The 19421-nt window shown below is 36.4% G+C and overlaps 1 protein-coding gene across 1 annotated transcript in view; it reads left to right on the top strand.

The window, feature by feature from the left end:
* Positions 1–19421, top strand: part of snx13 (sorting nexin 13) — a 64698-nt gene that overhangs the window by 9925 nt on the left and 35352 nt on the right. Inside the window, exons 2-6 of the mRNA XM_056479639.1 lie at positions 9951–10063; positions 10174–10276; positions 12318–12407; positions 17857–17978; positions 18172–18293. Coding sequence (XP_056335614.1) covers positions 9951–10063; positions 10174–10276; positions 12318–12407; positions 17857–17978; positions 18172–18293 — 550 coding nt within the window. The remainder of the gene's footprint in view (positions 1–9950; positions 10064–10173; positions 10277–12317; positions 12408–17856; positions 17979–18171; positions 18294–19421) is intronic.

Genomic DNA, 19421 nt, shown 5'->3' with positions numbered 1-19421 from the left:
ATAGGCTCAGATTGTGTGTTGTGACCTTAGCAGAGGATCATGTTCTGGAAACGTCCTCATATGTAGGCCAGCAGTAGTAGCTCAACGTCAATGAATTTTTGCGGTTTGCGAAGGAGGAGCTGATTGAATGACAGTCGCTGGATAATAATCTTAACTCAAAGTCTTTGCTGACCCGGTCTGCGAGGACGCTGCAGGACAGTATGAGATCAGCGCTGTTAAGAGACCTATTACGGTTACAGCTTTACACCTTCCCGTCTCGTTCGCACGCCTTGTAATCGAGAAACGAATGATTTAGTTCCTGTGTAATGATGCCGTTTTGTGTGTATCCTCAAAAACTGGCACCGGATGGAGATTATATCAACCTCGTGATCTTCTCTGATGGTGGAAGATGCTAAAGGTAAAGCGGCTGCTGGATTATTGTGTGTTTGACCACAAAGAGAGCAGCTTTGGTTTTGTAGCCTGACGTGGGTTGTAATCTGCTTTTATCTTCTTTAGAGGTTAGTTTGGTCGTGATAAGGACTGAAACGTTATTCAGAGCACATGGAAAACTTCCCACAGCCAAGGACGTTTCACAAACATGTGTATTGGATGTATATTTGTGCAAATCTTCTTTTTTTTTTGATAAAATAACTCCGATAAAATCAGTAAATGTTGATTTTTCTCGCCTGAGCTTTGTGTAAATAATGTAAGGGTTTACTTTGGTTTTTGGCACGGTTGCATTCAGGTGGTTTGGTTTCCATCGTGTTTTATATCTTTCTCCTCTCCTGTGTTCTGGGGATGTTTACTTGTGCATGCTGAGGCCAAATGCAAGTGCTTTGCTCTTTATCATTGAGATAAGCACAGGGCTTTTTAACTGTATAGAGAATCTTCTCAAATATTTCTTTTTTACCATGACCTTGATTATCATTATAAAAGACGTCAGTCTGTCCTCCTCAAACAAGTGTTAAAAAGCATTTAACACTTATTAAAATAAATAAAAGACTATTTATTTTGTAAATGTTATTATTTAATGTTTACTTATGTCCCAGGTTGAGAATTACAAGGTGGCCACCTACGTCAAATTTTGTACAAACTCCTCCACCTTTTCAAAAATCACTCATGTTGGACAGAACCGAAGTCATGCACAAGCACTGGGCATGTGTTAGGGCAGACTCTCACTACAGTTGCCTATAACCATGCCAAAGCGATCTTGTCCCTCCTCCCCTTTGCCCCTCGGCCTGCACTCGCACATTTTGCCTTCCGAGCACGCTTATGTCATCGATGACTTCCTGTTCAGTTTAACAGAAAGAGAAGCGCTCTCGCTCAGCACAGTGGACATTACTTTAATTATATTGTTATGTATTAATTTTAGTTGTTTGGAAAGCAGTGACGCGCAGTCAAATATTCTGCTGAACAGATCCACCACCTTTGACGCTCTCATCATAAAAATCCTTGTGCGGTTTTCGTCTTTAATAAACTACGACATTTTGCGTTCATTGAAAAGTAAGGACGATTAATAAACCTATATGGAAAAAGTCCCTTAAAAGTGACGTTGCGTCTTCCGTTTTGGGTTCAGGTGCAATTTGCACTCACACTACAAGTGTACCACGCCAAAGCCCAACCGAACCGCACTCTGGCACACCTCTTCCAACTGGGCCAGGGCCGGGCAACTGAACCATGCCTGGGCCCAATTCGAAACACTCACACTTGTCAAACGAACAGGGAAACATGCCCGGGCATGGTTCAGATAGCCTTGTGTGAGTGCTCCCTAAAATTACATTTAATATTAGTCTCTTTTTTTAAAATAAGACTTTTTTACTTTATAAGATTACTAGAATAATATAAAAATGTGTTTATTTCAAGTAGCAAAAAAACTTTGGGAACCACCTCCGCATAATGGAAAAACCCTGCCATGGAAAATCCCTGTTTATGTGCTTTTTATATGGTTGTGCTCTGGCGAAATTTAGAATGTGTCGCTCTCCATTTTCTGTGAAGACTGAAAATTCATACTTCAAAAAGAGAACGAGCATATAGATATTATAGAACTTTATTTTATTTTAAAGCTCATTATTCACCTATCAAATAGTAAAAAAATGTGTTTATATATTAATAATATAATACTTTTAATAGTTAATCACACCCAAATAAGAAGAACATATCACAGAAGTTGTTTTGACAATTTTAAGGTGCTTTTTGTCATTTTACGCAAGTTTATTCAGAAATTTACTAATGGTCTAAGGCAGTGTTTCCCAACCCTGTTCCTGAAGGCACACAAACAGTACACATTTTCCACCTCTTCCTATTCAAACACACCTGAATCAAATCATGAGAACATTACAAGAGGCTCCAAAACCTGAAATGAATGGTTCAGATTATAATGGGGACATCCAAAATATGTACTGTTGGTGTGCCTCCAGGAACAGGGTTGGGAAACACTGGTCTAAGGAAGAAGTACCTCAAACTGTCCGGAATGATGTGAGTGAATAAGCTGACAAAAGTTCTTTTTGAGTAAATGATTCCTCAATTCAGTCACATGATTTTCAGCCAGTGGGCAATAAAACAGTCCCACAGATTGCTCTCAGAATCTGTAGGAAATGATCTCTAACACTCATCAGTTTTTAGTTGTTGTTGTGATTGCATGTACTATACAGTGGCCAATTTCTATGCAGTATGTACTGAACAGAGTATCTACTTGTTAATGAAGTATTTTAATACACATAAGAGTTGTGTCTGTCTGCAATAATAACCAACTAAGCAGAGCAAGAAATCACAGAGAAAGCGGCATGAGCTTATATTGCCAGATCTCCATATAAATATCAAACAGGTGCAAGTTGATAATAAATTGAAAAAAAAATGAAATACTTAATAATACCAATATATTGGTACCGGTATCCTCCCAATTTAACAGCTTCAAAAAACAGATAGATTTTTGAGCCGTACCTGAACAAAAAGGCTGAAAACACTTAAGGCTGATTTATACTTCTGCATCAAGCGCACGTGTATGCTACAGCGCAGCCTACGTGTGGATGCATAGCCCCTCGCCGTGGCTGTCGCTGACGCGCACCTCTCAAAAAATGTAATGCATACGCATACCGCAAGCTCTGTGATTGGTCGGCTTGGTGGCGCCAACGAGTGTGGGCACAGGTGAGAGCTGTGTGAGCATGATGCATTGGCTGTTTACAAGTGTGGAGTCCCGTGAAGGAGCTCCAGATGGAGACTACGGTTTTGTGTTCACCTTATGATCAAAGTTGTTGCACGTCTCCCGGTTCCCGCCTCAAAATGAGTGAATCTGAGCCACTTGTACATTTAAGGAAGCGTTCAGAAAAAACAAAACACCAGTAAAGAAACTCCACACAGAGAAACATAGACACCTACAGCCAGCTAGCGCTTCGGAAGTGTATTGCAGAGCAAGAGAAACAGCGCGCAGAAGTATAAACCAGACTTTACAGTAAGTGAACATGGCAGCAGTGCTCTGTGATTTGGCCTTCCTAATGTAAACAAACCACAACACCTCAATTCAAATAGCAAAACAAGGGTTTAATGCTGTAATATTAAACTATATGCCAGAGGACTCCGATTGAAATGATAATGTGGGGGATTCACGTTTAAATGTGGTTTTTCTCACTTTACTTAAAGGGCACATAGTTGACCTCTTTTTTATGATTTAATATTAATATTATGGTTCTTCTGTGCCAGTTTAGGTTCAGTTTAAAACACAATTCAGATTTTTTTATTATAATGTGTTAAAAATTGTCATGTTGGGGGCGTGTCCACAGTTCGCTGATTTAGGGGTGTGTTGCTTCACATGTAAATTAGTTTCGGCTTCCCGCCAACGTAACAAGGGGGCGGGGCCATGAGCTCACCCGCTCTGCGTTTGCAACAGAGTCTGACAGGCAGACGGAGAAGGAGAGAGAGGATCACCATTCAGTCGTACATGTACGACTCTTGACACAGACCAAGCAGAGAGTACAAAATCATTTGTGTCTTTGTACAGTTTTACAGCCAACTGTGTGCTAGTTTCAAGTGCCGAGCTTGTACACAGAAACTATTAACCACGCACACTGAATTAACTTTGACTGAGGCGCCACTCGAAGCCGCGACACGCGACACCAGACACTCTCTGTGGCGCGGAAGAAACATGAAGTGTCCCGAAACGTCGCGCCACGCATTTTTGAATTCTAAACATAGGTTTCTGCAGCGGTCCGACTTGAGTGTACCCTGATAGAAACCTATGTTTAGAATTCTAAAACGCATGCTAGTTAAGATCACAGGGAGCTTCTGGGATCGTGAGAAATGCAAACGGCTGAAATATAAGGTAGACTCAATGAGAAGTACACATGTTTGCAAACCTACCTAAAGATACAACCAATAATTCTGATTAGAGCGATCATGTGGAGAATATTGCTCTTGTGTTGAGCCCAATGAGCCTTGCATCTAAAAATAGAGCTAGCGTGTTCCTTTAGTGATATCTCTTCGACTCACGCTGAAAATGGCGGACGTGAATCAACAAACTGAGGATATGATGACGCGCCTGTCAATCAATATTGGTGGGCGGCGGGGGGACCGCTCTCCTACATCAAGTAGCGGTCGGTTTGAAAACAGCTCCAATTGGTCCACCGTTTTATGTTGTTAAATTGAAAAAAAGCACTGGGTGTGCTTGTATCACCCTAATATGACAGTCTATACACCATACATGCACATATGTCAGTCCAAACAGCTTGAAAAGTAGATTTTTTTACCATAGGTGCCCTTTAAAGAGAAAGTTCACCCTAAAAATGACATTTTATTCACTATTTACTGACCCTCGTGTGGTTTTAAACCTTTGTGAGTTTCTTAATTTTGTTGAACACAAATGAAGATATTTTAGAAAAAGCTGAAACCTGTAACCAACATGGTTACAGGTTTTCAGCATTTTTCTAAATATCTTCATTTGTGTTTAACATCATAAAAAGTAACCCAAGGTTTGAAACTAGGATGAGTAAATGATGACAGATCCCAAATCTTTGAGTGAACTACCCCTTTAACTCTGCTTGCTATGTGTGTTAAAGCTGATGTTTTAGCTGGAATAGTTTGCCAGCGGCTGCTCTGCAGTCCTGTGACACTCCACTTGTGTGAAAGCCTGTTTGTTCATCTCTTAAATAACACGTATGCATTGTGTCTGTGGTGTAGAGCAGTCTCTAGAATTCAGCAGCAGCATCCAGTGTGGGTTTGTTTTGCTGTTTGACCAAATCCATGGCCTGTCAGCAGTAGTCATGAATGATCTGCTGTGCACAGAGCCATTCAACAGGTCAGAGGTCAGGGGAAAGGGTTGTGGAATGAATCACAGAGGTTATATCACTGCTTTTATGTGGTCCAAAGGTGTTGTGTTGTTAGACTTGGACAAGTTATTCTTGCAAAGAAATAAGACGAATAGACCATTTGATTTATTTGTGACTAACCATTTTATATACAGTTGATGTCAGAATTACTCGCCCTCCTGTGATTTAATTTTTAATTTATTTTTATTTAATTTTTTATTTAAATTTTTTTTATTTAATTTAATTTAATTTTATTTTATTTATTTTTAATTAATTAATTTATTATTTTTTATTTTTTTAATAATTTATTTTTTCCCCAAATATTTCCCAAATGATGTTGAACAGTTTCAGGAATTTTTCACAGTATTTCCTATAATATTTTTTCTTCTGGAAAACAAAAATTTTTTTGGCTAGAATGAACGCAGTTTTCATTTTTTTAAAGCCATTTTAAGGTCAATATTATTAGCCCCCTTAAGCAATATTTATTTTTGATTGTCTACAGAACTTGGATTGCCCACTCTTATACAATGACTTGCCTAATTACCCTAACTTTACCATAATTAACCTAGTTAAGCCTTTAAATGTCACTTTAAGCTGAATACTAGTATCTTGAAAAATATCTTATCTAATATTATGTGCTGTCATCATTCATTCGTACATTTTCTTTTCGGCTTAGTTACTTTATTAATCTGTGGTCGCCACAGCGGAATGAACCTCCAACTTATCCAGCATCTGTTTCATGCAGCAGATGCCCTTACAGCTGCTACCCAGTACTGGGAGCATGCATACACTCTCATTCACACACATACAATACGGACAATTTTAGCTTATCCAATTCCCCTACAGCGCATGTCTTTGGACTTGTGGGGGAAACCGCAGCACCCGGAGGAAACCCACATTAACACGGGGAGAACATGCAAACTCCACACTGAAATGCCAACTGACACAGCTGAGGCTCGAACCAGCGACCCTCTTGCTTTGAGGCGACAGTGCTAACCACTGCACCACCGCGTCGCCCTCCTGCTGTCATTATGGCAAAGATAAAAGAAATCAGTGATTAGAAATGAGTTATTAAAACTATTATGATTAGAAATGTGTTGAAAAAATCTGCTCTCCGTTAAACAGAAATTAGGGGAAAACTTTGTTTAAGGAGGGCTAATAGTTCTGACATCAATTGTAGGTCTAAAATCATAGCAATCTTGATTTTGTTCATTTATTAATATTATTATTTGCAGTATTTCTTTTACACTTTATTTTTTGCACCTTTTTCTCCTTTATTTCAGCCGTTTCTCTCACATTTTGCTTTCGTTATTTCCCCAAAGGATTTTTTCACATTTCCAGAGTCCTCAGAAGAGGAAGTTGTCAAAGCTCAATGCAACGGGAAATTAAACTAAACCTTTCTATGACTTTACAAAAAGTCCGAAATAAATATCAAGAGACTGATTGCGTTGTTCAGAAGAGAGACACATTTCTAATTTGCCTTCATCACTTCATTGGCCATTATTTTAAAATCACTCACTCAATAGCATAACTAGTTTCCAGAAAGGAAATCATTATGAATGTAAATATCTGTAACATGAAAATATATATTTTAAAAAGGATTTGCAAATGTTAATACCTACAGAAAATAACTACAGTATTTTAAATTCATATATCTTGTAGAATAATATATATATATATATATATATATATATATATATATATATATATTGAGGTTGGGTTGGTAGACGATGCCATTGTCCATCGCCAATGGCCGATAGACATCACAATACTGAGCCTGCATCGCGATCCTCCGCCCCGCCCCCGTCACAACAGCAACAATTAGGCCCCGTTTACACTAATACGTCTTCCACGTCCACACTGGTGTATTACCTGGCATTTATGAAAAGATCTCCATCTATACCGCTGCAAACGCACATCACATGACCACACACACAGGCACGCGCTGCATTATATGTGGACGTTTGAGCTCCTGGCAGTGAGCGGGTACATAAAACCCCAGAGAGCAGTGCACATCGGACAGTTTATTAAGGATTTACCGCTGGATCGTGTCTCACTATAGTTGTAATCTTGTCTCTATCTAAGGACTCTTCAGGTAGCGTGTCACAGCGTCAGTACACTGCTTTAATCTTTCACTTGCACACTTGTACTTACTAATTTTAGTGAAAGCCTCAGATGCTGTTGCTTGGTTCCTGTTGGTTGTGCAGCTTTTTTACCGTGGTTGTGGATGCCATTATAACAAAACAGATCACTCTGCCTATTCATGCAGAGTCCTGCGGAAAAGTGATTGACAGGTGGTCATTTGTGTGTAGCTTATCTTTATTTATTTATGATTTGGTTATGGGTAAAACTAAGACCATGCGGGTCAGGTAGTTGAAATGGTAGGCTACAAATACTTAATTCATTATGAATCAATTAATTATTCATAAATAATTAATTCACTGCAGCCTACGACGAATATGCCATCGTCCATCGTGATGTTTAAATTAGACATCGTAAGATGCAAAATTGGCTAACTTCGCCCAACCCTACTAGATATATAAAACCTTTACATTTAGATTGTTACATTTTAGTGCGGCGTTGTTCATCGATGAGCGATTATTAGTGCAGGCCTAGTGGTAATGCGTCATCACATTCTACAAAGTCCATGGAGACTTGATCATATTTTTGTCTGATGTTTATTTAACACACTTCAGTTAAGCAGGACACTTCAGGACTGACCCTGTGTGTGTGTGTGTGTGTGTGTGTGTGTGTGTGTGTGTGTGTGTGTGTGTGTGTGTGTGTGTGCACGCGCAGTCTGCTCGGGAGAAGGAAGGGAAGGGCACTGATTGGGTCACTGAGTTTCCTCTCCTGGCAAAAACAGGAAACTTGGCCATTGGACACATTCTCTGTCACATTCGCTCCTCTCATCTGTGTCGTCTCTGATTTATTTCCCCCCTTAAATCTTAAAAAAAAACAAAACTATTCCGCTTAAAGCGACAGTGGTGATTGCAGTTTTTCTGCTTCTCTGTTGTGATGATAATGATTATCTGGAACCAATTGCAGCTAGCCAATTTGAGCTGAAAACTAATTGCAATTAAAGGAAAGATAGTCTGATCATTGACCTGTGCATAAAAGAATCAAATAATGATATAGAAAATATTAGGTTGTAGAACATTGATTCAAACTTTCATTCATTCATTCATTTTCCATCGGCTTAGTCCATTTTTTTTCGTTTTAAAGTCACCATGAAATCCAAATATTGCATATTGAAATATTAAATTCATTGCATGTTGAAATACAATTGTGCATTATTTATTATAATGTTTAATTTGTGTACGTTATCATTTTAAATTAAAGTGTCTTTAACTTCCCCTCCCACTTTAGTGACATCTCTTCTCTGATTGGTACAAAGGACGGGATTGGCCTGTCAATCATGAGATCCATAACAATACAGTTTCATGGACAAAAAAAAAATGTACCTGTCCCGCCCTACATTTGTTCTTCTCATTTCTCATTTTCACTGTTTCACTCTGTATATGTCACAATAGGGAAGAATTCACTACAATGAGTTTTGTTGGGTGTCTTCCGGGTCTCATTGCTCTTGTGTTTTTCAATGATAATTAGATATGGCTGCTTTTAGTTTGAACAATTTAAAGTTCTTTGAAATAAACACAGTAGGACAAAGATAAATACAGCAGGGAAAATAAGTATTGAACACATTGTCATGTTTTTTCCTGCATATAATATTTCTAAGGGAGCTGTTGACATGGAATTGACCCAGATTTTGGTAAAAACCCAAACAAAACAAACATAAAAATAAAACAAAACAAAAAAAATCTGAAAAATGAGTTCAGTGTAATGACACGAGAAAGTGCTGAACAACTGAAATGTATTAAATACTTTATATTAAAAGGCTTTTTTAAATGATGACAGATTAAAGACGCCTCTCATATGGAGAATGAAGTCACATGCGTTGCTCAGGTGTGAGTTTCTCACAGATTTCAACAGAGTTCTGTGGGTCTCGTCTATCAAATCTGAGCTTTATTTTGTTTTCCTATTGGATTTAAGTCAGGTGATTGTCTGGGCCATTCTTCAGCTTGATTTTCTTTCTCTGAAATCATCTGAGAGTCTCCTTGTCTGTGTTTTGGATCATCGTCTTGCTGAAATGTCCTGTTTTTATCTTCATCCTCCTGCTAATGTAGATGTTAGACTGAAGCAGCTGATATTCATTTACACTGAGGAAGGGCAGAGGGTTGCTGAAAAATAAACTGGGCTTTCACTGCCTTTCTAAACCTCCCTTTCTTCATGTGTTCAATACTTTTCCTTGTGTCATTTCATTTTATTACACAGAACTTAATTTGAAAACTAATTAGATTTGTTTTCTTTGCATATTTGGATTTCTTTGGTTGTTATCAACATCCAACATATAAAAATTTCAAGTCAATGGCACCTTTAGAAATATGTTTTCTGAGAAAAACGGTGACGTGTTCAATACTTGTTTTCCCCGCTGTATAAGGAAGAAATCACTACAATGAGTTTTGATTTTGTTTTTTCCAGGTCTCATTCCTTGTCTTGTGTGTTTTTCAGTGATAATTAGCTCCGGCTGCTTTTATTTTGAGCAATTAATAATCTTAGAAATCTACACAAGATAAATATAATGTCATTGAATTTGTCTGTGTGTGTGTTTTTCAGGCCAGTCTGTCCATCTGGGGATGGGGGGGTCTGGGAGTCGTCCTCTTCCTCATCTCATTTGGACCTTTTGCCATCTTCTATCTGGCCTTCTACATCCTCTGCTTCATTGGCGGGTAAGTGGAGTACAAATTAGACTCAAAATCCTTCAAAGTGTCTCTGTAAACCTGTAGATGCTCCAGTATGATGATGCAGTCTCTCTCTCTCTCTCTCTCTCTCTCTCCAGGGGTTTTGTAGTGCTGCTTTTATTTGGAAAGACAAACTCAGAGAAACACCTTGAAAGATGTGAACACTCCTACATGCTGCCCACACAGACAGCCGTACTGAAGGTATTGCTTGCGTGTCTGATAGTCCTTCTCATTGAATTTTAATTTAGATTTTTTTTTTTACCACAGCAAACAACAGGACATGTAATGCATTTAAAGGTGCAGTATGTAAGTTTGACACCCAGTGGTTGAACTAGGTATCGCACTCCTGGATCAAAACAAACGCAAGCGCAGGTTGCCAGATTGAGGACAGGAGCGAGTGATTTAAACCATGTTCTAAATAAAAGCAACAGCACCCGATAAAAGGAATATTTTTGTCCCTACCAGTATCTCGAGTTGATATATTAGAAATGGCTTCTATTTCTCACAGGTGAACAACCGAAAACTATGATCACCTCAGGTAAACCTCATGTGCTTTATTAAGTGCTAAATGCTAACAATGTGGGTTTGAATGCCATTTTACATCACATTTAATGCCATATACTCAAAGTAGCAGCAGATAGTTCACCTCAGATCTTGAAAATAAAATAAACCATTTGAAATTGAACTTTAAAACTAAACACATGATTCAGCATCTACATTTAATAATGTTAAAGAGGGTTAATATGTATTAAATAGATTATAAACCTCACCATTTCGTGGTTGAGTGCATATTCTGTGCTTCTGAATGGCTGTATTTAAATTTCTGTCATGTTTCGTCTGGTGCTAAGAGCCAAATTGCTCATCACTGCGTATCTCATCACGTAGCGTGTTGTTAGCACACGCGGTTACAATGTAACCTGCTCACCTAATGTTTACACTCGTAATAGTTATATCATTTGCTAATTAATAACCTCATGTTGAGCTGAATAATTTTGTAGTCTGCTATTGTCCACCAGAGGTCGAATTTTGGTCACGGAGGCATTCTTTCAGAACCTTTCGTGGTTTTCCAACATGGTGCTGAAATATAATTGGCTAAACTGGCATTGGGCAGGTTAAAATTACCAAAACAAAGACAGCGTTCTGGCACGGAAAACACATTTTCAAAGCAGAATATCTGACTTCAGCATTGTTTCTCAGATAAACAAGAATGTTCACTTAGCATGTTTCTTAAATATCTGCAAACATATTATGGTATTTTATGCTTTAGAAGGGTCAAAAACTTACATACAGCACCTTTAAGCAATAACATAACATGCAGCTTTAAAAATTAAAAATAAATTATGAAAAAAAAAAAAAAAAACACACACACACATATATATATATATATATATAAAGCATTTATTTATTTTTATTTATTTTTTAATATTTTTAATTTATTTTTATTTTTACATTTAATAAAGTATGTAATATATATTCTGAAACTGTTGACATTTTATAAAATATATTATGCATTAATGCATAAATTATGCATAATAGTTCTAGAAACATTTATTAAGAAAAAAATTAAAATGTTAATTTCATTTCATTCAATTTATCTTTATTTCTATTCAGAGTGCACGATACTTCCTATTGTTGTTGAGTATTGCGATAATCATATTTCTTATGATTTAAAATTTCGCAGAAAAAATGCTCTTTTTATTCTGTTTTTAAATAATTTATTTAATGATAAAAAAATTAATAGGTAGAAGGGACTTTTAATATCTAATTAATTGTAGTTTAGACTAAAAAACTGTTGATGCAAACATTTTGTCTTTAAAACACTAAGAGTGAGTGAAAACCTCTGCAGATATTCTGACTCTGATTGGCTATTGTCATTTTCCTCTCATCTTGACTCCGCCCTATAGTGTTTATTTTTAGCTCTGGGTTCACCAGTAACAGAACTACTAGGGAGGCGGGGCTAAAGATAGTAAATCCCAATCTGATTGGTCAAATTTAGATAAAGAACCAATGCATAAAATAAATGTAATTCGTCACACTCATCTGCGATACATATATTGTAAATGCTTCAATCATGATAATGATAATTTTGTGATATTATGTGCAGCCCTAAATTCATATTTTTGCCTATCAATGTATTCAAAGCAGCTTAAACTGTATGAAGAAAGAATAAAAAGGCATTTCATTTTGACAGTGAATCTTGTGTCCAGCTTCTGAGTTTGAAGTCTTTGTGTTTGCTTCTCAGGTATTGGAGGAAATGAAATCAGAATCCAAACTCATAAAGATCGACCGTCGTCTGACAGGATCCAATATCATAGATGAGCCACTGCAGCAGGTACCGTTAACAAACCCAAATGAACAGCTGAAAGTGCACGTTCATGCTTATGAGGAACCTGTGGTTTCTCTGCTGATGAGCTGCTCTCAGACTGTCGAGTCGCCGCTTCACGAATGTCGTTTGCGTAAGACGCTTCATCAGCTCGTTTTAGAGTTTAAGCTGAACCGCTGTTTTCAAATAACTGTGAAGCACATGACATTCACTTCAGCTTATAGACAGTCAGTGGTCTCACGTGCTTTACTGGATCCGTTTGCTTACGATGCATATAATCATGCTTGGGCCACTTTAATGCAGTCATTTTCGACATTTCAGCTTTTATTTACTTTCCTGGGCCACTTTTATTGTTAGTCAAATAAGTTTCCCTGCATCATTAAACCACCATATTGATGTTGCACAACCATTTTCCACATTCTTTTTGACATTTACAGCAGGTTGATTTACTACTGTACCTTTTGAGGAGACTTGAGTTTTGATTTGTTTACAGAAAAATGCACAAAAATAGCTCGTTTTAGTGGAGTTATCATTTTTGGCATTGATTGCAATGTATTATTGTAAGTATTGCAAGTCAAATAACACTTTTAATGATACACATTTTCAAAGCTGCTTTTGAGAGAATAATGTTTACAGTATCTTAAAGGGGAGCTATTATGCGAAAATCACTTTTATGAGGGGTTTAAACACAGTTGTGTGTCAGCAGTGTGTGATTATAAGCAGCTTCTAATAGTCAAAATGTATACATGTTTTTATAATCAGACTTGATAAAAACAGTCTGCAGAAACACTTTGATTGACATTCTCCCTTTGTGTGTGTCATCAGAGTGACACTAGGGATCTCTTTCTCATTAGCATAGGATTGTTTTTAGTCTTGATTCTCAATCTGCCAATATGCTGACACATAGACATTCATAGCTCCGCTCTCTTCTGAAAAGAGCACAATCCAGGGTTCATATGTTCATGAAAAACCTTTAAAAGTCCTGAAATTTTGACATGGCATTTTCTAGGCCTGGAAAAGTTTTTGGAAAAATAGAAAAACCCACAAAGTTTTGGAAAAGTCATGGAAATTATTTTAACAAATATCTATATGCTTGAATTAGAGCTGTGCGATGTTGGAAAAACCTGACATTACAGTATTTAGTATTTCTGTGATATATATTGCGATGTGAACACAATTTCACCTGATGATTTAATTGTATTTTATATATGATAGTGTTATTATGCTGTGCTTCTGTTTTAGGTGGGACTTTTTAACATTCTGTAAGGGGTCTACAGATGAAAAATAGCCATTCATGGCTAATTCTGGCACATTTTACAGTAATGTTTATTAACGTGCATTGACCCTGTAAACAAATAAACTAAACCAAAATTATTTAACCGGTTTATTTAGATTGATTGGGGGGATTTTGTAGAATCGTGAATCTCAAATAATATATAACAAATAAATTACAAGCATAGATAAATAAAGTATAGTAAAGGTAAAAGATAGTGAATGATAGTTTTCAGGTGTTCACTATTCAGCTACAGATATTGAATAATCAACACTGCATAGTCTTCATTGTATATTATTTACTCTTTATTAAAGTTACAAATAATTTCTTGTGGCCGGATGTTTTAAAATTTGAAATATTGAAATGTTCACACAGTCACAGGCCTTAAAGGGACGGCTCACTCAAAGATTAAAGTCTACTTCACTTGTTTCAATACTATAGGAGTTATTCAATTATATTCTTTTGGTGTTCATTTAAAAATAAAAGAAACTCATAAAGGTTTGAAACAAGTGAAGGGTGTAATGAAAACGGTAAGTAACTTTTGGGTGAACTGTCTCTTTAAAAATGCATGCAGATGATAAACTTTTACTCCATTATGGTTAAACTCTCTATATTAAACTGTATTTCCATTGCGGATGCATACATTGCGAAATCAATGCTGAAACGATTTATTGTACAGCCCTAACTTGAATATAGGTGAGTTGTCTTTACTTCTTTTCTGTTCTAGGCCAAAAACTAGCTCTCACATAGTTAGTGCTGTGTAAGCATGATCAAAATCAGTTTTACATAGATATAAAACAAATGTAAACAAAATAGATTGTTGCGTGTTCTATGATATGCTGTAATAAAATTGAACATCATTGTTTTTCTTATTATTTATCATGTATATGTAGACATTACATGAAACATAACGTCATAAAATGTACTGGAAAAGTCATGGAGTTTTAGTAGTAAAAATGTGTATGAACCCTGACAATGTAAACCCTTAGCATCAAAGCCTAAAAGGGTCCACTTCAGAGCGTTATAGAACATTATTTTGAGCTAAAGCTTCACACACAAACACTCTTGGGACATCAGAGACTTGTTTAAAGGGGCATAATGGGTGTCCTTTAATGTTTTCATGCCTTGCAGTCACACTAAATCAATTAATTACATGCAATCTTCTTAATCACAGAAGATTGCATATGTGGTTTTGGTCATAATGTTCAGCACTGCAAAAAGAAATCTAACACAGCATGCACAGAGCTAAATGTTTACATTGCAGTTTACATTTTGCAACAATATTAACAGCTGAGATTTGCAATGCATTATTGCTTAATAATGCTTTCCTTGAATATACAATAGGATGTTCTTGTATATCCATATTTTAATAGATGCATGTTAGTATTTATTCATTCATTCATTCATTTTCCTTTGGCTTAGTCCCCTTATTTATTAGAGGTCGCCACAGCGTAATGAACTGCCAACTTATCCAGCATATGTTTTACACAGCGGATGCCCTTCCAGCTGCAACCCAGTACTGGGAAATGCCCATACAAACTCATTCACACTCATGCACTACAACCAGTTTAGTTTATCAATTCCCCTATAGCGCATGTGTTTGGACTGTGGGGGAAACCGGAATACCTGGAGGAAACCCACACCAACACGGGGAGAACATGCGAACTCCTCACAGAAATGCCAACTGACCCAGCCAGGACTCAAACCAATAACCTTCTTGATGTGAAGCGACAGTGCTAACCACTGAGCCACTGTGTCGCCCAATGTTAATATTATATTTAATATTTTAATTTTTACTTTGGTTTACTGTATGAGTTCTCATTTGCTTTTCATTCGATGCGCTGGTCTGATAAAGATGAAATGCTATTGGCTGTTTTTATAAAAGGGAGGAGCTATGATATGTCCCACCTTCTTTTTATGTTTCAGTTGAGATTACGTCAAACAGCGAATAAAACATGCACAATATTTTTTATTTAATTTAATAACTTTTGTATACTGAATGTTACCTAGTAATGTTGGGTAGACTGTATAAACAGTTATTGATCGTTTATTTGATTAATTGATTTATGATGAAAGCAACAAATTAATTAATTTGTGTTGAAATCTTGCAGTCCATTTATGAATAGTCAGATCTGCAAGAATGTGTGCAAAGCTGTCCGGGAAATGAGCTGAATCAAGTTGTCTTAGAAGGCAGCATGCTTTTTTCATGATATTAGAATCTTGACCCGTAATATAAGAACTCTTTATGAGGAAAATCATTGTGTAACCGATTCTATACTAGCATGACGTTCGGAGGAAATTGTGTTAAAGTTAAACACAGTCATGAGAGTGTGTCAGCAGGTTTGTCGACCCCTCTCGCTGTAGAAGTGATGGGTCATTGTTTCTGCGCCAAAAAGAATTGAGGGCACATGATCCTTGTGCCTGTTTATGACATGTATATTTAGGGTTTTCTGACATTTAAATAGAAGATTAAAGTGGTTAAAATAAAGATTAGTGGTTATTTTACTCAACCTCGAGCCTTTCCAGAGCCTTTTCGAGATGTATTTTTGTTTCTTCAGCAGAATTTTAAAGGGCTAGTTCTCCTAAAAATGAATTTACCCACTATTTACTCTCCCTTTAATGGTTTTACACCTTTAGGAGTTTCTTTCTTCAGTTGAACACAAATGATATTTTAAAGAAAGCTGAAAACCTGTAACCATTGACAAAAACAAATACTATGAAAGTCAATGGTTACAGGCTTTTAGCTTTCTTCAAAATGGCGTCTTGTGTGGTCAACAGAAGAAACAGAGTCAAACATGTTTTGAAGAAGTGGAGGGTGAGTGAATGATGGCAGAATTTTCTTTTTGGGTGAACTATCACTTTAAAGAATATGTTTAGGTACACTTTATAATAATGGTCCATTAATTAATGTTGGTTAATGTATTTACTAACATTAACTAAGGTTGTATTCTCACTAGGTACAGTTGCCGTGAACTGTGCCTGCACTCACACTGCATTTTGCCTTCCGAGCCGGAGCACGCGACTGTTCAGTTTAACAGGAAGAGAAGCGCTCTCGCTCAGCACAGTGGACATTGCTTTAGTTATATCGTTTTGTATTATTTTTAGTTGTTTGGGATGCAGTGACAGGCAGTCAAATATTTAGCCAACAGATCCAACACTTTTGACACTCATAGATGATCATGAAAGTCCTTGTGCTGCAGGTAGTAGGAGGTTTGCAGAAGGTGCACTATGACAGCTCGTGTTCATTGAAAAGTAAGAATGATTAATAAATCCATATGATAAAGTCCCTTAAAAGTGACGTTGCATCTTACGTTTTGGGCTCACACTCTTTGCACTCATACTTCAAGCGTACCGCGCCAAAGCCCAACCGAAACGCTTTGGCACACCACTTTCAACTGGGCCAGGGCTGGCCAACTGATCCACACCTGGGCCCGATTCGGAGCACTCACACCTGTCAAATGAGTTAGGAAATGCGCCTGGGCACTGTTTGGATAGCATAGTGAGAGTGCACCCTAAATACGATTAATCTTGAAAAGCATTTATTAGTCATAGTTCAACATTTACTAATCCATTTTTAAAATCTTGTGCTTGTGAATATTAGCTAATGCAGCATGAATTAATATGAACTATCATCATTTAACTTAAATAACATTAACTAACACTAACAAAGATGAATAAATACTGTAATAAATGTATTACTAATAGTTTGTTCATGTTAGTAAATACATTAACTAAAGGACCATTATTTTAAAGTTTTACCCTTTAAACTGTGGTCCTTGGTAACATTATTGTAAAATGATTACATATTTTACTTTATCATCCTTCTGCAATTGAATTTGTTTGAAACATATATTAATACAAATAACTATTTTTTTGGCTATTGTATTTGTTAAAGTATCCTTTTTGCAGTTTAGGTCAATATTGAGATAAGAGCAAAAATCGTGATAAAAGTTTCAGCAATTAATTGAAGAAACTGTTACAAGAGGCAATTCAATCATAACTTAATGTTAAAACGGCTCTCATAATGTTATTTATCAATATGTGGCTCTTTTTGGATTCTAGGAAGCTATAGAAATTAAAAATGTATAACAGGAAATACTTTGGGACCATTGTTTTTGTTTGCATCCCTCAAAATGGTGTATAGTATCTTTCAGGATCTGCTAATCTTTGCATTTTGTTTATCAGGTCATCCAGTTTGCTCTGAGGGATTATATCCAGTATTGGTACTACACTCTGAGCGATGATGAAACCTTCCTGCTGGAAATCCGTCTGACGGTCCAGAACGCTCTCGTCGAGTTCTCCACCAGGTGAGACACCTGTCCAACATGTTTACACTCACAGACTGCTCTTATATTGCTGTGTGGGTTTTTCAGGACTGATGCAATCTGACCACAATCCAAACACTGCATTCATATGTTCTTGCTCATTTTCTCTGGTTAACACGGTGTTGAAATGGAGACTGTGATGATTCACTGAGTGCTCAATCTTTCTGATCCTCAGGTCTAAAGAGGTGGACTGGCAGCCGTATTTTACCACCAGACTGGTGGATGATTTTGCGACTCATCTACGTGTTTTCAGGAAAGCTCAAGAGAAGCTGAATGAGAAAGAAGATCCTAAGCAACGTAATTATTATCATTCTTCTCTTCTCAGCTCACGGTGTCTGCGTACCAAAGACAAAAAGTTTGAGTTAACTAAGATTAATTAATGAGATCTTATTGTCAAGCGTCAGCAGAAAAGCAATTGTTTATCATAAGGTTCAATTAGTTAATCCATTTATTCAGTGCTTCCCAAAGTGAGAGTCAGGACCCCCCAGGGGGTTGCAGAACAATGTAAGGGGGGTCGCTTGGTGATTTCCAAAAATCTAATTAATTTTATCAAATCATTAGAATTAACATATTTTATCCATAATCTTACTGAAGATAAACATAGTTTATATCTGCAGCCTTTCGATATTTATTTACTTATTTATTTATTTATTTTTTCCTCTATTGGATTGCGACCCTTGTGGTGATTACATTATATTAAAGACAGCAATTTCAGCAGATTGATTTTGTATCACCAGGTCAAGCTTTCTAGCACATTTGCAGCACTCGCATACATTAAAAAAATGTAGGTTTCTATAGACATAACCACCTCAGAGGATATTGGGGGTCGTGAGTCACTGGAATTGTTATTTTGGGGGTCACAGGCTGAAAAATTTGGGAACCTCTGCATTAATTAACCTGAACAGTTGTTCAATTAGTTAAAATATTTGCTCACTTTATTTTAAGGTACAATTCTTGCTATTAACAAACTATTAACTGACTTTTAGCTCAATACACTCCTAATTTATGCTTATTAATGGTTATTAAGTTTGTAGTAAGGTTTAGGTATTGGCTATGATTAGTGATGTAGAATAAAATCATTAATACATTTGATATATTTTAATAGAATTTTAATAATAGGCAGGTAATAAGCCTCTATTTAAGAGTGAGAATTGGTACTTAAACTAAAGTGTTTCCAAAATTTTTATTTACATTTTTAAAAATTAAATAATAAAACAATAATCATATATTATTTATTATTAGTAAATGTCAAACTAACATTTTTATTAAATTCTGTTAAAAATCATATGAAGAATGCTTAGTTCTTAATAAACTGATTATTAAACGAGGACAACTTATTGTTAATGCAATAATGAAGGAATAATTATTTAGTAATTATTTAGTCATAGACCTATGTAAATTAGATTTTTTTTTTAACTGCAAATA

Source organism: Danio aesculapii, chromosome 19, assembly GCF_903798145.1.
Source record: "Danio aesculapii chromosome 19, fDanAes4.1, whole genome shotgun sequence".
Classification (NCBI taxonomy): domain Eukaryota; kingdom Metazoa; phylum Chordata; class Actinopteri; order Cypriniformes; family Danionidae; genus Danio; species Danio aesculapii.
This window is presented reverse-complemented; position numbering and strand designations above follow the sequence as displayed.